Source organism: Oncorhynchus keta, chromosome 23 (assembly GCF_023373465.1).
Source record: "Oncorhynchus keta strain PuntledgeMale-10-30-2019 chromosome 23, Oket_V2, whole genome shotgun sequence".
Taxonomy (NCBI): domain Eukaryota; kingdom Metazoa; phylum Chordata; class Actinopteri; order Salmoniformes; family Salmonidae; genus Oncorhynchus; species Oncorhynchus keta.
Genome location: NC_068443.1, coordinates 13,532,287 through 13,555,999, shown reverse-complemented (window position 1 = coordinate 13,555,999; position 23,713 = coordinate 13,532,287). Strand labels below are relative to the sequence as shown.

At 43.8% G+C, this 23,713-nt stretch overlaps 1 protein-coding gene across 5 annotated transcripts in view; it reads left to right on the top strand.

The window, feature by feature from the left end:
- Positions 1-23,713, top strand: part of LOC118402493 (receptor-type tyrosine-protein phosphatase S-like) — a 144,985-nt gene that overhangs the window by 27,692 nt on the left and 93,580 nt on the right. For all 5 annotated transcript variants that reach the window (XM_052476450.1, XM_052476447.1, XM_052476451.1 and 2 more), the window contains 3 exons: positions 7,391-7,591; positions 17,557-17,702; positions 18,967-19,108. In XM_052476450.1, coding sequence (XP_052332410.1) covers positions 7,453-7,591; positions 17,557-17,702; positions 18,967-19,108 — 427 coding nt within the window. In that variant the 5' untranslated portion in view covers positions 7,391-7,452. The remainder of the gene's footprint in view (positions 1-7,390; positions 7,592-17,556; positions 17,703-18,966; positions 19,109-23,713) is intronic.

Genomic DNA, 23,713 nt, shown 5'->3' with positions numbered 1-23,713 from the left:
TAAATACAAGATGGAGAGACAGGGGACAGGGAAGGATCGCAGGTTTAGATAGCAGATTAAATACAAGATGGAGAGACAGGGGACAGGGAAGGATCACAGGTTTAGATAGCAGATTAAATACAAGATGGAGGGACAGGGGACAGGGAAGGATCACAGGTTTAGATAGCAGATTAAATACAAGATGGAGAGACAGGGGACAGGGAAGGATCACAGGTTTAGATAGCAGATTAAATACAAGATGGAGAGACAGGGGACAGGGAAGGATCACAGGTTAACTACAAGATGGAGAGACAGGGGACAGGGAAGGATCACAGGTTTAGATAGCAGGTTAAATACAAGATGGAGAGACAGGGGACAGGGAAGGATCACAGGTTTAGATAGCAGATTAAATACAAGATGGAGAGACAGGGGACAGGGAAGGATCACAGGTTTAGATAGCAGATTAAATACAAGATGGAGGGACAGGGAAGGATCACAGGTTTAGATAGCAGGTTAAATACAAGATGGAGGGACAGGGAAGGATCACAGGTTTAGATAGCAGGTTAAATACAAGATGGAGGGACAGGGAAGGATCACAGGTTTAGATAGCAGGTTAAATACAAGATGGAGGGAGGGACAGGGAAGGATTAAATCACAGGTTTAGATAGCAGGTTAAATACAAGATGGAGAGACAGGGAGAAGGACAGGGAAGGATCATACAAGATGGAGGGACAGGGAAGGATCACAGGTTTAGATAGCAGGTTAAATACAAGATGGAGAGACAGGGGACAGGGAAGGATAGCAGGTTTTAAATACAGGTTTAGATAGCAGGTTAAATACAAGATGGAGGACAGGGGAAGGAAGGATCACAGGTTTAGATAGCAGATTAAATACAAGATGGAGGGACAGGGAAGGATCACAGGTTTAGATAGCAGGTTAAATACAAGATGGAGAGACAGGGGACAGGGAAGGATCACAGGTTTAGATAGCAGGTTAAATACAAGATGGAGAGACAGGGGACAGGGAAGGATCACAGGTTTAGATAGCAGATTAAATACAAGATGGAGGGACAGGGAAGGATCACAGGTTTAGATAGCAGATTAAATACAAGATGGAGGGACAGGGAAGGATCACAGGTTTAGATAGCAGGTTAAATACAAGATGGAGGGACAGGGGACAGGGAAGGATCACAGGTTTAGATAGCAGGTTAAATACAAGATGGAGGGACAGGGGACAGGGAAGGATCACAGGTTTAGATAGCAGGTTAAATACAAGATGGAGAGACAGGGGACAGGGAAGGATCACAGGTTTAGATAGCAGATTAAATACAAGATGGAGGGACAGGGAAGGATCACAGGTTTAGATAGCAGATTAAATACAAGATGGAGGGACAGGGGACAGGGAAGGATCACAGGTTTAGATAGCAGATTAAATACAAGATGGAGAGACAGGGGACAGGGAAGGATCACAGGTTTAGATAGCAGATTAAATACAAGATGGAGGGACAGGGAAGGATCACAGGTTTAGATAGCAGATTAAATACAAGATGGAGGGACAGGGAAGGATCACAGGTTTAGATAGCAGGTTAAATACAAGATGGAGGGACAGGGAAGGATCACAGGTTTAGATAGCAGGTTAAATACAAGATGGAGAGACAGGGGGACAGGGAAGTTAAATACAAGATGGAGGGACAGGGAAGGTCACAGGTTTAGATAGCAGGTTAAATACAAGATGGAGGGACAGGGAAGGATCACAGGTTTAGATAGCAGGTTAAATACAAGATGGAGGGACAGGGAAGGATCACAGGTTTAGATAGCAGGTTAAATACAAGATGGAGAGACAGGGGACAGGGAAGGATCACAGGTTTAGATAGCAGGTTAAATACAAGATGGAGAGACAGGGACAGGGAAGGATCACAGGTTTAGATAGCAGATTAAATACAAGATGGAGGGACAGGGAAGGATCACAGGTTTAGATAGCAGGTTAAATACAAGATGGAGGGACAGGGAAGGATCACAGGTTTAGATAGCAGGTTAAATACAAGATGGAGGGACAGGGAAGGATCACAGGTTTAGATAGCAGGTTAAATACAAGATGGAGAGACAGGGAAGGATCACAGGTTTAGATAGCAGTTAAATACAAGATGGAGGGACAGGGAAGGATCACAGGTTTAGATAGCAGGTTAAATACAAGATGGAGGGACAGGGAACAGGTTTAGATAGCAGGTTAAATACAAGATGGAGGGACAGGGAAGGATCACAGGTTTAGATAGCAGGTTAAATACAAGATGGAGGGACAGGGAAGGATCACAGGTTTAGATAGCAGGTTAAATACAAGATGGAGGACAGGGGACAGGGAAGGATCACAGGTTTAGATAGCAGATTAAATACAAGATGGAGGGACAGGGGACAGGGAAGGATCACAGGTTTAGATAGCAGATTAAATACAAGATGGAGGGACAGGGAAGGATCACAGGTTTAGATAGCAGATTAAATACAAGATGGAGAGACAGGGGACAGGGAAGGATCACAGGTTTAGATAGCAGATTAAATACAAGATGGAGAGACAGGGAAGGATCACAGGTTTAGATAGCAGATTAAATACAAGATGGAGAGACAGGGGACAGGGAAGGATCACAGGTTTAGATAGCAGATTAAATACAAGATGGAGGGACAGGGAAGGATCACAGGTTTAGATAGCAGGTTAAATACAAGATGGAGGGACAGGGAAGGATCACAGGTTTAGATAGCAGATTAAATACAAGATGGAGAGACAGGGAAGGATCACAGGTTTAGATAGCAGATTAAATACAAGATGGAGAGACAGGGGACAGGGAAGGATCACAGGTTTAGATAGCAGGTTAAATACAAGATGGAGGGACAGGGAAGGATCACAGGTTTAGATAGCAGGTTAAATACAAGATGGAGAGACAGGGGACAGGGAAGGATCACAGGTTTAGATAGCAGATTAAATACAAGATGGAGAGACAGGGGACAGGGAAGGATCACAGGTTTAGATAGCAGATTAAATACAAGATGGAGAGACGGGACAGGGAAGGATCGCAGGTTTAGATAGCAGATTAAATACAAGATGGAGAGACAGGGGACAGGGAAGGATCACAGGTTTAGATAGCAGGTTAAATACAAGATGGAGGGACAGGGAAGGATCACAGGTTTAGATAGCAGATTAAATACAAGATGGAGGGACAGGGAAGGATCACAGGTTTAGATAGCAGGTTAAATACAAGATGGAGAGACAGGGGACAGGGAAGGATCACAGGTTTAGATAGCAGATTAAATACAAGATGGAGAGACAGGGAAGGATCACAGGTTTAGATAGCAGATTAAATACAAGATGGAGGGACAGGGAAGGATCACAGGTTTAGATAGCAGGTTAAATACAAGATGGAGAGACAGGGGACAGGGAAGGATCACAGGTTTAGATAGCAGGTTAAATACAAGATGGAGAGACAGGGGACAGGGAAGGATCACAGGTTTAGATAGCAGGTTAAATACAAGATGGAGGGACAGGGGACAGGGAAGGATCACAGGTTTAGATAGCAGGTTAAATACAAGATGGAGAGACAGGGGACAGGGAAGGATCACAGGTTTAGATAGCAGGTTAAATACAAGATGGAGGGACAGGGAAGGATCACAGGTTTAGATAGCAGGTTAAATACAAGATGGAGGACAGGGAAGGACAGGGAAGGATCACAGGTTTAGATAGCAGGTTAAATACAAGATGGAGAGACAGGGACAGGGAAGGATCACATGTTTAGATAGCAGATTAAATACAAGATGGAGAGACAGGGGACAGGGAAGGATCACAGGTTTAGATAGCAGGTTAAATACAAGATGGAGGGACAGGGAAGGATCACAGGTTTAGATAGCAGGTTAAATACAAGATGGAGAGACAGGGGACAGGGAAGGATCACAGGTTTAGATAGCAGGTTAAATACAAGATGGAGGGACAGGGAAGGATCACAGGTTTAGATAGCAGGTTAAATACAAGATGGAGAGACAGGGGACAGGGAAGGATCACAGGTTTAGATAGCAGGTTAAATACAAGATGGAGAGACAGGGGACAGGGAAGGATCGCAGGTTAACTACAAGATGGAAAGACAGGGGACAGGGAAGGATCGCAGGTTAACTACAAGATGGAGAGACAGGAGACAGGGAATGCGGAGCTGGGGATGATGAGATGTGGTGAGATGAGACAGAGATAGAGATGGGACAGGGGACATGTAGACAGAGAGACAGATATAGAGAGGACAAGGAGACAGAGATACTGGGGAGATAGAGGACAGAGAAACAGGGGACAGAGATACTGGGAAGACAGTGGGAAGACAGGACAGAGAGACAGAGACAAGATACAGAGAGACATATATAGAGGGAACACGGAGACAAGGAGACGAAAGACAGGAGAAAGAGCTAGGACAGGGGGACATAGAGACAGGGGACAGAGACAGGAGACAGATACTGGGGACAGTAAGGAGACAGGGAGACAAGGTACAGACAGTAAGGATACAGAGAGACAAGGTACAGACAGTAAGGAGACAGAGAGACAAGGTACAGACAGTAAGGAGACAGTGAGACAAGGTACCAACAGTAAGGAGACAGAGATACTGAGGAGATGGAGGACAGAGAAACAGGAGCAGAGAGACATGGGACAGAGGGACAGGAGACATAGAGACAGGGGACAGAGTGACAGGAGACAGAAAGTTAGAAGGGTGAAGGGATATAGGGGGAGACGTGTATGAGACGAGAGAAGGGTAGACCAGAACAGGGGCTTGATTAGAGTGACAGACCACTCAAGATGTAATTAGATCAGGACCAATTCGCAATAGTGGGAAAGAAGTAATTCCAAAATGAATTTATTTCATCAGAAATGTCTCTAACCCTTTTATCATGCTACCATGCAGAATCAGCCCAGTTTCTGCCAGTCAGGCAGTTCAACACAGGACCCACATTGATGAGGACATGAAGCCTATATCTGCTCCTTATCATCCCCTGCATCATGCTGATGATGCTCGCCAATAAATTGAGATTCTTTAAGAGGAGAATTCATTGCGCTGCTGGAATGGTACTTGAATGAGCTCTGATTAGGTTGCAGCTATTAGGTTATTGAATTGAATAGTAAATCCTGAAAGCTTTTCTATTCCATATCTATTAGGAAGTGCTCTCAGAGCCTTGATAAGAGAGAGAGGGAAGTAGTGGTTCATGAAATATATGTCAGATGGACAGATACGTTTATAGACTAGTTATATTTAGAGCTCAAACAGGGTTATAGAGCCAGATGCTAATTCCTTTCAATGTGTCATTAGCTCGTCAGTCTGATAAGAGCTGGATAATGCCATATACATATTCACATGGAACACTCCTCCAGAATGGTAGGACGTCTCTGTATTAGGATCACAGTCAACCCTTTCACTGGATGTGGAAAACTGTTGATAACTTTGGGAAGTGTAGGACGTGTGCGGGTGGGTGGGTAGGTAGGTGTACGCTTGTGTTTGTTCCTCTAATCATCTGTATGTGTCTCTCTCTGTGTGTCTCTCTATGTGTGTCTCTCTCTGTGTGTCTCTCTATGTATGTCTCTCTGTGTCTCTCTGTATGTCTCTCTGTGTCTCTCTGTGTGTCTCTCTGTGTGTGTTCCATCAGTTCTGAACAGGAAAAAATGTGTGTATGCTATCGTGCAGATAAGGAACGAGGGAGGGATAGATGTGACCAGAGGAGTTATTGACTCCTGGGCAGGGAGCTTCTGCAGAGCTCGGCTGAATCTCTCATGTCAGGCCTGAAACACCCCAGCTCAGAGGAGTCAGGCCCAATCCCCCTGGCTGGACCAGGATTACCCACAGGACATCTATTATAGGGGGGTTTACCATCTAACATAATGGACTCTTATTGAATATTGCATGGTGCCCGGACGGTCCAAACACACCACCTGCTTTAGTATCCTCTTTGACTGAGTTTCCCTACTAGGGGCACAGAGGTTTTACGAACGTGTGTACCACAGGAGGTTGGTGGCATTTTCATTGGGGAGGACGGGTTTGTGGTAATGGCTGGAGTGAAATCAGTGGAATGGTATCAAATACATCAGACACAAGGTTTCCAGGTGTTGGATACCATTCCATTCACTCCGTTCCAGACATGATTATGAGCCGTCCTCCCCTCAGCAGCCTCCCCTGGTGTGTGCAGCTTCTCTGTTTATGTGGCCAGTGGAGAAAACCCGTTCCAGACATTATTATGAGCCATCCTCCCCTCAGCAGCCTCCCCTGGTGTGTGCAGCTTCTCTGTTTATGTGGGCAGTGAAGGAAACCCGTTCCAGACATTATTATGAGCCGTCCTCCCCTCAGCAGCCTCCCCTGGTGTGTGCAGCTTCTCTGTTTATGTGGCCAGTGAATGAAACCCGTTCCAGACATTATTATGAGCCATCCTCCCCTCAGCAGCCTCCCCTGGTGTGTGCAGCTTCTCTGTTTATGTGGGCAGTGAAGGAAACCCGTTCCAGACATTATTATGAGCCGTCCTCCCCTCAGCAGCCTCCCCTGGTGTGTGCAGCTTCTCTGTTTATGTGGGCAGTGAATGAAACCCGTTCCAGACATTATTATGAGCCGTCCTCCCCTCAGCAGCCTCCCCTGGTGTGTGCAGCTTCTCTGTTTATGTGGGCAGTGAAGGAAACCCGTTCCAGACATTATTATGAGCCGTCCTCCCCTCAGCAGCCTCCCCTGGTGTGTGCAGCTTCTCTGTTTATGTGGCCAGTGGAGGAAACCCGTTCCAGACATTATTATGAGCCGTCCTCCCCTCAGCAGCCTCCCCTGGTGTGTGCAGCTTCTCTGTTTATGTGGCCAGTGGAGGAAACCCGTTCCAGACATTATTATGAGCCGTCCTCCCCTCAGCAGCCTCCCCTGGTGTGTGCAGCTTCTCTGTTTATGTGGCCAGTGGAGGAAACCCGTTCCAGACATTATTATGAGCCGTCCTCCCCTCAGCAGCCTCCCCTGGTGTGTGCAGCTTCTCTGTTTATGTGGGCAGTGAATGAAACCCGTTCCAGTAGGACTGCTATTACAGCAGTGGCTGAAGAGGCTGAATGTGTCTGTACTGGGATAATGTAAATGTAATGTAATGTAAATGTACTGGGATAGTAACATACAGAACTATACTATTTGGAATGGCATCAAACACATGGAAACCTTGTATTTGATACCATTCCACCAATTCCGCACCAGCCATTACCTTGAGCCCGTCCTCCCCAATTAAGGTGACACCAGCCTCCTGTGCTGTATGCAGATGCTTGCTTGACCTCTAAAGGGTTTTTCATTCAACTGACCTAGTCTGCTTTCATCATCGGCTTTGTTAATTGTTCTTCACAACTATGTTTTCTCCCTCATGTATTTGAACATATTTGTTTGTTTACTCAGAGTGCCCTGCTGAGGGAAGTTCCCCCCCATCCCCACCTCCACCCCCTATCGCAGGAGGTACCATGGTTCCCCCCAGGCCAGGTGGAACCGTAGCCCAGTCCAGGGCGACTCGTCCTGGGTACGGACTCTGCTTGTACCCCCCTTGTCTGCTGCTGCCACTGCTGGTGCTCACATCCCTGCCCAACCTGTCTGGGGCCGTGGGTAAGTAACACACTACAGATATACTGTATGTTAGTTCATGTGTCTGTCCATCTGTATCATGTTTGTTGAGATATTTATGTAGGTTTGTCAGTTTGTCTAAATGGCTGTACATGCCTCTACTGTATCTACCTATCTCTCTCTTTATCTCCCTCATTCTCCACCTCCCTCCCTCCCTCTTTCTCCTTCTCTGCTGACTGACAGCTGTAACAGCGAGTTGTGTTGGTCAGCGCTGGCTGCAGTGAGTGGTGACGTGGTGTTGATGACCATCTGCCTGTCTATTTTGCAGTGATAGGTGTTTAACAAGATCTGTAAGGCACTGATAAACGGTGAACACACGTCAGCACATATTCAATCTTCACCTGTATCAAAGCATCATGTCTTCATATGTCTGGTGTTATGGATCTTAAATCAGACAGGGGAACAGAGAACACATCTCATTTTAACCCTGCAACACTGAAAACGCTATGGAAGTATGTGGCATTCAAGAACAGAAATATTTTTGAACACACTGGTGAGTAGTGAGGGTTTGTCAGCACGGACTCAGTCAATCATCACATTTAGGCTATTGTATGAAAGCACGTCTTGATATGTCTTACAGTTCTACCATGCTGACTAGACTGGGAATGCACGTATGTCCTCGTGCGCCATTGAGCGCATGTTTATTTTGTTCATCCACACCAGAAGCGATCAGGACACGCAAGTTGAAATATCAAAAGAAACTTTGAACCAACTATATTAATTTGGGGACAGGTCGAAACACATGAAACATTCATGGACATTTAGCTAGCTGGCTTACTGTTGCTAGCAAATTTGTCCTGGGATATAAACATTGGGTTGTTTTTTTTAACCTAAAATGCACAAGGTCCTTTTTTTTCTGGACCATTTTCACACAAAATCGCGTGTTTCTCTACTCCGACCAACTAATCCACAGATAAAGGGGGAAACCTAGTTAGTTTTTAGTATTCTCTCCTCCTTCAGTCTTCTTCTTCTGTGGACTTCATATGGTGGTTGGCAACCAACTTTAAGGTGCATTACCACCACCATCTGGACTGGACTATGGACCTCAGTGCATCTTTCAATCACCCACGTGGGTATATGCTCCTAAAAACCAATGAGGAGAGACGGGACTTGCAGTGCATCACAGTGCAAGTTCTATTTTTGTCACGGTTTTCTAGGTGTGAAGGAGAGTCGGACCAAACTGCAGCGCGTATATTGTGATCCATGTTTATTTACACAACGTAACACGAATCCAAACACAAACTCTACAAAACAATAAACGTAGTGAAAACCGAAACAGCCTTAACTGGTGCAAACTAAGGACATCAAGACACTCAGGACAATCACCCACAATACAACCAAAGAATATGGCTGCCTAAATATGGCTCCCAATCAGAGACAACGATAAACATTGAGAACCACTTCAGACAGCCATAGACTCTCCTAGAACACCCCACTAAGCTACAATCCCACTAAGCTACACACCACATACAAAAACCCATGTCACACCCTGGCCTGACCAAATACATAAAGAAAAACACAAAATACTTCGACCAGGGCGTGACAATTTTAGCGCCTGGTAACGCAGATGCTTGTTGACGCACGAAAGCAGTTTAGATGAAAATATTGAATAACATGTATGTGTACATTTATTCTGCAATGCTCAGGCATGTACCGCTCGCGAGAGAGTCATAAATATATATACAGTACCAGTCAAAGTTTAGATTCCTACTCATTCAAGGGTATTTGTAGGTATATATTTTTCTTTACATATTTGAATGTCTTATCTCCGCCTAACTCCACCACCCCTGCCCTAATTGGAGTAAACTAATGGACAATGACACTTAGGCTTCTACTTCCAGGTTATACAGTGCCTTGCGAAAGTATTCGGCCCCCTTGAAATTTGCGACCATTTGCCACATTTCAGGCTTCAAACATAAAGATATAAAACTGTATTTTTTTGTGAAGAATCAACAACAAGTGGGACACAATCATGAAGTGGAACGACATTTATTGGATATTTCAAACTTTTTTAACAAATCAAAAACTGAAAAATTGGGCGTGCAAAATTATTCAGCCCCTTTACTTTCAGTGCAGCAAACTCTCTCCAGAAGTTCACTGAGCATCTCTGAATGATCCACTGTTGACCTAAATTACCAATGATGATAAATACAATCCACCTGTGTGTAATCAAGTCTCCGTATAAATGCACCTGCACTGTGATAGTCTCAGAGGTCCGTTAAAAGCGCAGAGAGCATCATGAAGAACAAGGAACACACCAGGCAGGTCCAAGATACTGTTGTGAAGAAGTTTAAAGCCGGATTTGGATACAAAAAGATTTCCCAAGCTTTAAACATCCCAAGGAGCACTGTGCAAGCGATAATATTGAAATGGAAGGAGTATCAGACCACTGCAAATCTACCAAGACCTGGCCGTCCCTCTAAACTTTCAGCTCATACAAGGAGAAGACTGATCAGAGATGCAGCCAAGAGGCCCATGATCACTGGATGAACTGCAGAGATCTACAGCTGAGGTGGGAGACTCTGTCCATAGGACAACAATCAGTCGTATATTGCACAAATCTGGCCTTTATGGAAGAGTGGCAAGAAGAAAGTCATTTCTTAAAGATATCCATAAAAAGTATCGTTTAAAGTTTGCCACAAGCCACCTGGGAGACACACCAAACGTGGAAGAAGGTGCTCTGGTCAGATGAAACCAAAATTGAACTTTTTGGCAACAATGCAAAACGTTATGTTTGGCGTAAAAGCAACACAGCTCATCACCCTGAACACAACATCCCCACTGTCAAACATGGTGGTGGCAGCATCATGGTTTGGGCCTGCTTTTCTTCAGCAGGGACAGGGAAGATGGTTCAAATTGATGGGAAGATGGATGGAGCCAAATACAGGACCATTCTGGAAGAAAACCTGATGGAGTCTGCAAAAGACCTGAGACTGGGATGGAGATTTGTCTTCCAACAAGACAATGATCCAAAACATAAAGCAAAATCTACAATGGAATGGTTCAAAAATAAACATATCCAGGTGTTAGAATGGCCAAGTCAAAGTCCAGACCTGAATCCAATCGAGAATCCGTGGAAAGAACTGAAAACTGCTGTTCACAAATGCTCTCCATCCAACCTCACCGAGCTCGAGCTGTTTTGCAAGGAAGAATGGGAAAAAATGGCAGTCTCTCGATGTGCAAAACTGATAGAGACATACCCCAAGCGACTTACAGCTGTAATCGCAGCAAAAGGTGGCGCTACAAAGTATTAACTTAAGGGGGCTGAATAATTTTGCACGCCCAATCTTTCAGTTTTTGATTTGTTAAAAAAGTTTGAAATATCCAATAAATGTCGTTCCACTTCATGATTGTGTCCCACTTGTTGTTGATTCTTCACAAAAAAATACAGTTTTATATCTTTATGTTTGAAGACTGAAATGTGGCAAAAGGTCGCAAAGTTCAATGGGGCCGAATACTTTCGCAAGGCACTGTACATACTATATCCATTTTACGGACATATAGAGGTGTTACCTTATTTATTTCAGTCAACACTTCTAGCAGTGTTGCTCTGTGACTCGGAGAAGATAGCGGCCCAAATAACAGTCACATTTCTAACTCTTACGGAGCGCCTATGTTAATATTTGTTTTGGTTGGTATACTTGAATTGTTATGGCTAGGACTATGGATTCTCCGTGACCATGTAATCTCCCCAGGAACAACCCTGGGCCATGGCTATAGACCACTTCTGGCATGGATTTACAGTGGAGCGGTTTGATTTGGTCAGACTTGTCCAGACAGGTCTAATTTCCTGCATGCAGCCGTAGAGGGGCTGATTATAGTATTATAACACGCACCTGCTACCTACTGACGCATATCTCCACATTACCCCTACCTATCATTGCTATTAGATAACCATAGCCTTGTGGTGTTTCATTACCATAGAGTCTATCATTATATCCTGCTGTCAGCCAGGGAGTTAAGGAGTGAAGGCTACTCGGCTCGCTGCTTTTAAAGGGACAGACAACCTTCTTGCGTGTCCTCATAGAATCCAATAGCATTCAAAGGAAAATCAGTGGTGCAACTGGTTCTGTACATCTGGGTTTATTGTAGATCCATGGAACTGGAACCGAAGGCTCCAACCTGGATCCGAATGCAGCCAGAGGCCAGTATTGGTGATAGAAATAGAATTGGTTCTGGTTTGCAGTGGCAGTAACACACCAGTAATCACCTCTTCGAAAGTGCAAAAATGTAAACCGATGTTGAATATGAATTCAACCCCCTTACACAGCTCCACAAAGTAACGCAACCCTTCACAACTAACAGAGTATGGCGCCGTGTATGGTTGAAAGACTACAGTAATACACTTGTTTTTAGACAAGGTATTGTTGTGGGTTCTGCTCAGGCACTTCACCTCGCAGCTCAGCGGTAGGCTGGCTGCTGTGTGGCTGTTACTCACTGAAGTGTGAAGTTCGCAGCGGAGGGAGGAAGGCCACAGTGCTTTTCTGTCTGTCAGTGATTTGATGGTGTGGTTTCTTCAGCTGCTCTTTCTCTCTAGAGTAGAACCGAATCAGCATAGCAAGACCTGGCCCAGTGATGGAGAGAGGGAGGAGGGAGAGAGGGAGGGAGGTTGCTATGGTGAGAGTTAGGCCGGCTTTACCCTGATGGATAGAACTTATTCTGCAGCTGAGGAGGAGTTAAGCTGGCTGCCATGGTAACAGTCCACAGAAACAGAGGAACAGAACTCTGTGTGTGTGAGAGAGAGAAGATGAACATATATGAAGTAGCTTGACAAGATTGGATTTTTTGCACAATGGAGATGTATGGATTCTGTGCCTGAAATTGATTTCTATTTGCCGTTTCTAATAAGCATACAGTATAGAGAAAAGGAAATTGTTTTTGCTCCCAGAGAAACAGACAGCAGCTGATATGTTTGATAAGTCGGAGCTATATGAATGTTTCTAAGGCAATATAACATTTTATAATATAATACTTTGTAAGAAGGAGCTTCAAGTAAAAGCGATACTGTACATAGTGTTAAAGAGATATTGTATATAGTGTTAAAGAGATACTGTATATAGTGTTAAAGAGATACTGTACGTAGTGTTAAAGAGATACTGTATATAGTGTTAAAGAGATACTGTACATAGTGTTAAAGAGATACTGTATATAGTGTTAAAGAGATACTGTATATAGTGTTAAAGAGACACTGTATATAGTGTTAAAGAGATACTGTATATAGTGTTAAAGAGATACTGTATATAGTGTTAAAGAGATACTGTATATAGTGTTAAAGAGACACTGTATATAGTGTTAAAGAGATACTGTATATAGTGTTAAAGAGACACTGTATATAGTGTTAAAGAGACACTGTATATAGTGTTAAAGAGATACTGTACGTAGTGTTAAAGAGATACTGTATATAGTGTTAAAGAGATACTGTATATAGTGTTAAAGAGATACTGTATATAGTGTTAAAGAGATACTGTATATAGTGTTAAAGAGATACTGTACATAGTGTTAAAGAGATACTGTATATAGTGTTAAAGAGATACTGTATATAGTGTTAAAGAGACACTGTATATAGTGTTAAAGAGATACTGTACGTAGTGTTAAAGAGATACTGTATATAGTGTTAAAGAGATACTGTATATAGTGTTAAAGAGACACTGTATATAGTGTTAAAGAGATACTGTATATAGTGTTAAAGAGACACTGTATATAGTGTTAAAGAGACACTGTATATAGTGTTAAAGAGATACTGTACGTAGTGTTAAAGAGATACTGTACATAGTGTTAAAGAGATACTGTATATAGTGTTAAAGAGATACTGTATATAGTGTTAAAGAGACACTGTATATATTTTAAAAGATACTGTACGTAGTGTTAAAGAGATACTGTATATAGTGTTAAAGAGACGCTGTGTAAATAGTGTTAAAGAGATACTGTACGTAGTGTTAAAGAGATACTGTACGTAGCGTTAAAGAGATACTGTACGTAGTGTTAAAGAGATACTGTATATAGTGCTAAAGAGATACTGTACGTAGTGTTAAAGAGACACTGTATATATTTTAAAAGATACTGTACGTAGTGTTAAAGAGATACTGTATATAGTGTTAGAGATACTGTATATAGTGTTAAAGAGATACTGTATATAGTGTTAAAGAGACGTTGTAAATAGTGTTAAAGAGACGCTGTATATAGTGTTAAAGAGATACTGTACGTTAAAGAGACACTGTACATAGTGTTAAAGAGACACTGTATATAGTGTTAAAGAGATACTGTACATAGTGTTAAAGAGATACTGTACATAGTGTTAAAGAGATACTGTACGTAGTGTTAAAGAGATACTGTATATAGTGTTAAAGAGATACTGTATATAGTGTTAAAGAGATACTGTATATAGTGTTAAAGAGATACTGTATATAGTGTTAAAGAGATACTGTATATAGTGTTAAAGAGACACTGTATATAGTGTTAAAGAGACACTGTATATAGTGTTAAAGAGATACTGTACATAGTGTTAAAGAGATACTGTACGTAGTAGTGTTAAAGAGACACTGTATATAGTGCTAAAGAGACACTGTATATAGTGTTAAAGAGATACTGTATATAGTGTTAAAGAGATACTGTATATAGTGTTAAAGAGACACTGTATATAGTGTTAAAGAGACACTGTATATAGTGTTAAAGAGATACTGTATATAGTGTTAAAGAGATACTGTATATAGTGTTAAAGAGATACTGTATATAGTGTTAAAGAGACACTGTATATAGTGTTAAAGAGACACTGTACATAGTATGAATGAAATGCATAATGTATGCAATTTCTAAATCCTTGTTCTCAAAATTGTATTTTTTTGTAACTAGCAGATGAATGAAATGCCCCCCCCAAGATCCCACAAACACAAATTAGGAAATGGCTACCTAAATATGATCCCCAATCAGAGACAACGATAAACACCTGCCTCTGATTGGGAACCATATCAGGCCACCATATAAATACAATATCACCTAGATGACCCACCCAAGTCACTGTCACGCCCCAACCAACCCAGAGAAAAAACAGCTTACTGTTGCTGTCAGTGCGTGACAGTAACAACATGTTGCTTAGGGCCTCCAAAAGGCTAGGGCCGGCTCTGACTGCATGCATGGGGATGGATGTGGCTAGGCACTATGCAGAACCACCAGCCACTGCGGCCCCTCATGATGAGTTTTTTTTGTGGCTCCCACCCCATCAAATTTGCCCATCCCTGCATTAAAGCCAATTATCTCCTGTGAATTTCCGCGACCCCTTTTAATACCGGCATAGCACCCACCCATGTGTTCTAACAATCTGTGCTGCACAGTGGAGTAGCATGCCTCGGGGTAGTGAAAAAACCTGCTCCTGTGAAGATGAAGCACATATTTTATTGATGACACACAGGAAGTCCTTGGTAATGTCCTCTAAATGGTAGCCAGGAAGTGAACTGTACTTAGCGGCCAATCACCACGTCCATCACGACACAGTGATGTCATTCATGTCAATCTCCTGTCCACGGCTTTGGACTAGTTGGCGTCTCTTCAGTGAGAGCTGTCTGTCTTTGGGGACGCCCTGTGAGGATTTATGTATAGTGCACAGGAAAGTGTTAAGTAGCATCATTCTAATAATGTATAATATCTTTCTCTCTCTGTCCCTCTGTCCCTCTCTGTCCCTCTCTGTCCCTCTCTGTCTCTCTCGGTCCCTCTGTCCCTCTCCGTCTCTCTCTGTCCCTCTCTGTCCCTCTCTGTCCCTCTCTGTCCCTCTCTGTCTCTCTCTGTCCCTCTGTCTCTCTCGGTCCCTCTGTCCCTCTCTGTCTCTCTCTGTCTCTCTCTGTCCCTCTGTCCCTCTTTGTCCCTCTGTCTCTCTCTGTCCTTCTGTTCCTCTGTCCATCTGTCTCTCTGTCTCTCTCTGTCCTTCTGTCCCTCTCTGTCTCTCTCTGTCCCTCTGTCTCTCTCTCTCAATTCAATTGACTTTATTGACATGGCAAATGCATTATTACTTACATTGTCAAAGTATACATACCGAACATATAACATAAAATATTATTGACATTACTTTGCACTTTTCACTGGCTGTCCCTCAGGTTGTGGCAGGAGGACACACATTTGGCTGCCAAAATTGCATATTTTGGCTTTTCACCCAATAAATATTAGATTTTATTCTTCATCTTTTATAGTTTCAAATTCTTTGCATTGAGTTATAATTTGGGGAAAGAAATATTCTCTTAGGTCTGAGTATTTGTCACAGTGTAATAGGAAATGCAACTCTGTCTCTACCTCTCCCCTGGAGCAGAGTGAGCACAGCCTGTCCTCTCTGGGCAGCCAGGTTTGTCTGTGACGACCGGTCTCTATAGCCAGACTGTGCTCACTGAGTCTGTACCTAGTCAAGGTTTTCCTCAGTTTTCTATCAGTCACAGTGGTCAGATAGTCTGCCACCATGTACTGTTTGTTTAGAGCCAAATAGCATTGAAGTTTACTTAGATTGTTTTGTGGTGTCTTTCCAATAGGTGATATATTTTTATTTTTGTTTTGTGATGATTTGGTTGGGCCAGATTTTGTGAGTGCTGTCCTGAGGCTCTATGGGGTTGGTTTGGGTTGGTGAACTGAGCCTCAGAACCAGCTGGCTGAGGGGACTCTTCTCTTGTTTCATCTCTTGACATTGTAGAGCTGTGTGATGGAATGTTTTGGGGTCACTTGTTTTTAGATGGTTGTAAAATTTAATGGCTCTTTTTTCTATTCGAATGAGGGGGTAGTGGCACAATTCTGCTCTACATGCGTTATTTTGAGGTTTTCTTTGCACTTGCAATACAGTCTTGCAAAACTCTGCATGCAGTATTTCAATTGGATGTTTGTCCCATTTGGTAAATTCATTATTAAAGATTGGACCCCATACTTCCCTGCCATATAGAGCAATTGGTTCTATAACTGATTGAAAAATTTGAGCCAGATTCTAATTGGAATTTCGATTTTGATGTTCCTTTTAATGGCATAGAATGCTCCTCTTGCTTTGTCTCTCAGCTCATTCACAGCCATGTGAAAGCTACCTGTGTTGCGGATATTTAGGATATTTAGATATGTGTTCTAATAGAACTATGTCCAAATAGAATTTATATTTGTCATCCTTATTTCCAGACCTTTTTTGGAATATCATTATATTTGGTGTTTTCAGGTTAACGGTCAGAGTCCAGGTCTGACAGAACCTGTGGTTAACGGTCAGAGCCCAGGTCTGACAGAACCTGTGGTTAACGGTCAGAGCCCAGGTCTGACAGAACCTGTGGTTAACGGTCAGAGCCCAGGTCTGACAGAACCTGTGGTTAACGGTCAGAGCCCAGGTCTGACAGAACCTGTGGTTAACGGTCAGAGCCCAGGTCTGACAGAACCTGTGAAGATGATCTAGGTGCTGCTGTAACCCCTCTTTAGTGGGAGACAGCAGCACCAGGTCATCTGCGTACAGCAGACACTTGATTTCAGTGTTGTGTAGGGTGATACCAGGTGCTGCCGATTCTTCTAATGTTTTTGCCAATTCATTAATGTAGATGTTAAATAGTGTTGGACTTATTGGGCAGCCCTGTTTCACTCCTGTTTGCTTGTTGCCAATTTTAACCGCGCATTTGGTTTTAATGTACATTGATTTAATAAAATCATGTTTTCCCTCCAATACCACTTTCTATTAGTTTATAAAAAAGACCTTCGTGCCAATTTGAATCAAATGCTTTCTTGAAATCTACAAAACAATCTGGCCTCTCTCTCTCTCTCTCTCTCTCTCTCTCTCTCTCTCTCTCTCTCTCTCTCTCTCTCTCTCTCTCTCTCTCTCTCTCTCTCTCTCAATTCAAGGGGCTTTATTGGCATGGCAAACATGTGTTAACATTGCCAAAGCAAGTGAGGTAGATAATATACAAAAGTGTAATAAACAATAAAGTCTCTCTCTCTCTGTCCGTCTCTCTCAGCGGCACCCAAGTTCACCAAGATCCCCGGGGACCAGATCGGGGTATCGGGGGGTGTTGCCTCGTTTGTGTGCCAGGCGTCAGGTGACCCCAAACCCATGGTCAACTGGAACAAGAAGGGCAAGAAGGTCAACTCCCAACGCATAGAGGTGAGCTAACACTATACTCCCAACATATAGAGGTGAGTTAACACTATACTCCCAACATATAGAGGTGAGTTAACACTGTACACCTGGCGACTGTGTCAGCGTGCACTGCACCCGGTCCACCACAGGAGTCGCTAGAGCGCGACAAGAACATCCTTGCTGGCCAAACCCTCCCATAACCCGGACGATGCTGGGTCAATTGTGCGCTGCCCCATGGGTCTCCCAGTTGTGGCCGGCAGTGACAGAGACTGGACTCGAACCAGGATCTCTAGTGGCACAGCTATCGCTGTGATGCAGTGTCTTAGACCACTGCGCCACTCGGGAGGCCCTACTATTTATATTTTTGACAGTTTTTACTTTTACTGCACTCCATACATTTTCCCTGACACCCAAAAGTACTCGTTACATTTTGAATGCTTAGCAGGATACGAAAATGTTCTAATTCAAGCACTTATCAAGAGAACAACCCTGCTCATCCCTACTGCCTCTCATCTGGCAGAATCATTAAACACAAATTATTTGTTTGTAAATGATGTCTGAGTGTTGGAGTGTGCCCCTGGCTATCCATACATTTAAAAAACAAGAGAATCGTGCCTTCTGGGTTGCTTAATATAAGGAATTTGAAATTAATTATACTTTTTCTTTTGATACTTCCATATATTTAAAACCAAATAGTTTTAGACTTTTACTCAAGTAGTATTTTACTGGGTGACTCACTTTTACTTGAGTAATTTTCTTTTAAGGTATCTTTATTTTTACTCAAGTATGACAATTGGGTACTTTTTCCACCACTCATATTAGTTTCTTCTTTTTTTTTTGTTGGGGGGTTCCCAATTCTCCTTCTTGGTCCTTCGTGGTCGTGCCTGGTTAATCACCTGGTTTCTGGCTCTTCCTGGTTCTATCTACTACTCATTCTAAACGGTTTCCTGACTGGTTCTCTACTGGCTGTTTCCTGACTGGTTCTCTAATGACAGGTTCCTGACTGGTTCTCTGCTGGCTGTATTCTGACTGGTTCTCTACTGGCTGTATCCTGACTGGTTCTCTACTAGCTGTATTCTGACTGGTTCTCTACTGGCTGTATCCTGACTGTTTCCTGACTGGTTCCTGACTGGTTCTCTAATGACAGGTTCCTGACTGGTTCTCTACTGGCTATATTCTTGACTGGTTCACTATTGGCTGTATCCTGACTGGTTCTCTACTGACTGGTTCATGACTGGTTCTCTACTGGCTGTATCCTGACTGCTCCCTATCTCTTCCTCTAACCTAGACAATAGAGTTTGATGATGGAGCGGGGGCCGTACTGAGGATCCAGCCTCTCAGGGCCCCCCGAGATGAGAATGTCTATGAGTGTGTGGCCCGCAACAGTGAGGGAGATGTGGCCACCACTGCCAAGCTGGCCATCATACGAGGTGAGTGTGTGTCTGTGTGTGTGTGACTGAGATCCTCTTCTTCTTCATGATCATCTTCATTAATACTGTCCATTTTAAGCACACACATCTTGCACACACACACACACACACACACACACACACACACACACACACACACACACACACACACACACACACACACACACACACACACACACACACACACACACACACACACACACACACACACACACACACACACACACACACACACACACACACACACACACACACACACACACACACACACACACACTGAAGGGCTATACCGTTTTTGTAGTAATGTCCCACAGACACAGAGTGGGGATTGAGTGTGTTTGTGTGATGACAGGCCTAACAGATAGACAAGATAATATTTCCCAGGCTACCAGCCTTCTGCTGAAACACCAAGGCTGACAAATCAACCCCTCTCTCCCTCCCTCCCTACATCCTCTCTTCTTTCTATCCCTTCTGTCACTCTCCATCCCCACTCTTGTTGTTCCACCCCTTATCCCCCACTCCACCCCCTGTCTCTCTCCTCCCCTCATCCTGCTGTGTATCCCTCTCTCAATCCCTCAATCCCTCCATCCCTCTTCCTCCCTCCTTAAGAAATGGGTTCCAATCCTAGCGCGGCCCTAATCCTCTGCTTTCCTATGTAAAAATGAGTCAATATAACATCCCTCCATCTCTCCCTCTCCCTGTCCCTCTCCCCTGTGTTGGGCCGAGGCCCGGTCCACAGCTCCTGGGCGTACAGCCAATTCCAGCCAACAGCTAGCCTAGCGCTTAGCACTATAGAGAGTACATTAGATTAGCTTAGCACTGAGGGGACAGGCTGCATTAGACTCATACCATCTTGGTCTAGGAAGAGAACGAATTAAGTGATTATGAGAGAGAAGCCGTAGTCTAAATCACACGCACACCAGCTAACTGGCCCTCAACACAGCCAAACAACACTAACTCACGCCAACTCCCAGACTTAAAAGAACAGCCGCTTCTTTCCTGTTATAGAAGGGTGTGTAAGCATGGTGTTTGTTACGTCTTGTGTTGGCAGTGAAGGAACGAAGGGGGAGAGACCATGGGCACCATGGGCAGCTGTGTGTGTGTGTGTGTGTGTGTGTGTGTGTGTGTGTGTGTGTGTGTGTGTGTGTGTGTGTGTGCCTCTTAATTAAGCCCCTTCTTTGTGTAGACAGACAAGTAACTGCTAACTCTAACCCTTTGTGTGTAGACAGACAGGTAACTGTGTAACCCTTTCCCAGTGTGTGACAGACAGGTAACTGTGTCCCAGTGTGTAGTGACAGGTAACTGTGCATTCTAACCCTTTGAATTTGAACTCTGGCCTCTTTAATTAGACAGACAGGCCCCTTAACCCTTTTTGCCAGGTGGCCTTAAGTGTTTCCCAGAGGTGTAGACAGACAGGTAACTGCTAACTCTAACCCTTTCCCAGAGGTGTAGACAGACAGGTAAATGCTAACTCTAACCCTTTCCCAGAGGTGTAGACAGACATTTCTATACCTTACAATCTGTCTCCTAGACCTTGACTGCACAATAGACTAGTAGGTATAAATGTCAGAGGAGAGACTGAGGTTACGGAAAGGGTTTCGCTCTGCCCTCCACTAAGATACAGCGCATTCGTAAAGTATTCAGACCCCTTTACTTCTTCCACATTTTGTTACATTACAGCCTTATTCTAAAATGAATTTAAAAAAAATATCCCTCATCAATCTACACACAATCCCCCATAATGACAAAGCAAAAACAGGTTTTTAGAAATGTTTGCAAATGTATTAAAAATAAAAACTGAAATATCATGTTTACATAAGTATACAGACCCTTTACTCAGTACTGTGTTGAAGCACCTTTGGCAGCAATTACAGCCTCGAGTCTTCTTGGGTACATGCTTGGCACACTTGTATTTGGGAAGTTTCTCCTATTCTTCTCTGCATATCCTCTCAAGCTCTGTCAGGTTGGATGGGGAGCATCGCTGCACAGCTATTTTCAGGTCTCTCCAGAGAGGTTCAATCGGGTTAAAGTCTGGGTTCTGGCTGGGCCACTCAATGACATTCAGAAGCCACTCATGCGTTGTCTTGGCTGTGTGCTTAGGGTCTTTGTCCTGGTGGAAGGTGAACCTTCGCCCCAGTCTGAGGTCCTGAGTTCTCTGGAGCAGGATTTCATCAATGATCTCTGTACTTTGCTCCGTTAATCTTTACCTCGATCCTGACTAGTCTCCCAGTCCCTGTCGCTGAAAAACATCTCCACAGCAGGATGCTGCCACCACCATGCTTCACCGTAGGGATGGTGCCAGGTTTCTTCCAGACGTGACACTTGGCTTTCAGTCCAAAGAGTTCAATCTTGGTTTCATCAGACTAGAGAATCCTCTTTCTGTGTGTCTAGACCCTCTACCATAAAGACTTGGTTGGTGGAGTGATGCAGAGATGCTTGTCCTTCTGGAAGGTTCTCCCATCTCCACAGAGGAACTCTAGAGCTCTGTCAGAGTGACCATTGTGTTCTTCTCCCCCGATTGCCCAGTTTGGCTGGGCGGCCAGCTCTAGGAAGAGTCTTGGTGGTTCTGAACTTCTCCCATTTAAGAATGATGAAGGTCACTGTGTTCTTGGGGCCCTTCAATGCTGCAGAACATTTTTGGTACCCTCCCCCAGATCTGTGCCTCGACACAATCGGAGCTCTTCGGACAATTCCTTTGACCTCATGGCTTGGTTTTTGCCCTGACATGCACAGTTAACTGTGGGACCTTATATAGATAGGTGTGTGCCTTTCTAAATCATGTCCATTCAATGGAATTTACCACAGGTGGACTCCAATCAAGTTGCAGAAACATCACAAGGATGGACAATGGAAACAGGACACACTTGAGCTCAATTTCGAGTCTCGTAGCAAAGGGTCTGAAAACATATTATATTATTATATTTATTTATATTTCTGTTTTTTATTTGTAAAAAATTCTCAAACCTGTGTTCGTATTGTGTGAAGACTGATGAGGGAAAAAAATAATAGAATAAGGCTGTAATGTAACAAAATGAGGAACAAGGGAAGGCGTCTGAATACTTTCTGAATGCACAGTAAGCCCATACACAAAGTCCATACACAAAGCCCATACATCAAATTCACTTCAAATCAAATACAATTTTATTTGAAATATGCTTTGTAAACAACAGGTGTAGACTAACAGTGAAATGCTAATTTATGGATAATTTTCCAAAAATGCAAACAATTTAATTACAGTTTTTAATAACCTGTAAAAATCACATACATAGCATAACTCCTATTCTTTCTCTAAAGGTTTATACGATCATATAACACAATGTATTGCTTGGTCAGTCCTGACTCTCTCTCCCCATAGACAGTGGGTGGGGTATGGGTTACATTGGCCAGTCCTGACTCTCTCTCCCCATAGACAGTGTGTGGGGTATGGATTACATTGGCCAGTCCTGACTCTCTCTCCCCATAGACAGTGGGTGGGGTATGGGTTACATTGGCCAGTCCTGACTCTCTCAGTGTGTGGGGGTATGGGTTACATTGGCCAGTCCTGACTCTCTCTCCCCATAGACAGTGGGTGGGGTATGGGTTACATTGGCCAGTCCTGACTCTCTCCCCATAGACAGTGTGGGGTATGGGTTACATTGGCCAGTCCTGACTCTCTCTCCCCATAGACAGTGTGTGGGGTTACATGGGTTACATGGGGTATGGGTTACATTGGCCAGTCCTGACTCTCTCTCCCCATAGACAGTGGTATGGGTTACATTGGCCAGTGACTCTCTCTCCCATAGACATGTGTGTGGGTATGGGTTACATTGGCCAGTCCTGTAGACAGTGGGTGGGGTATGGGTTACATTGGCCTAGACTATTGGCCAGTCCTGACTCTCTCTCCCCATAGACAGTGTGTGGGGTATGGGTTACATTGGCCAGTCCTGACTCTCTCTCCCCATAGACAGTGTGTGGGGTATGGGTTACATTGGCCAGTCCTGACTCTCTCTCCCCATAGACAGTGTGTGGGGTATGGGTTACATTGGCCAGTCCTGACTCTCTCTCCCCATAGACAGTGTGTGGGGTATGGGTTACATTGGCCAGTCCTGACTCTCTCTCCCACCAGACGGTGGGTGGGGTATGGGTTACATTCCCAGCTCTCTTTTCAAACTATTTAAAGCTTTATAAGATCGCGAACAGTAGCACCTTTTAATGGTTGCCGTTCTGACTGTCTCCCTGTGGGATGTACCCTACAGAAGCGGTGTGGTTGGCCACAGTAGGAAGTAAGCTACTCCTTAGCTTGACTGCTAATGGAGGCCGGCTTATGTAGCAGGCTGTGGTAACTGGGGTCGGGCAGAGGAGATATCTCATTTAGACACTCACACCTCTCTCTCCTTCACTCGCCAGCTCTGAGTATTTATTTGGTCAATGTGTCAGTGTATAATGTCTGTTGTTTGTAATAGTGTGTTATATGTGACAATGTGATTCTATTATACATTTTATTTGAATGTTGAATGACTCTTGGAAGATTTGTCCAAATAAGGACGAAAAGAGATCCTAATAAAATAACATCTCTTTCTCCACCTAGCTAGCTCTACCAAGCTACAGTATACCATCCCTCTGTCC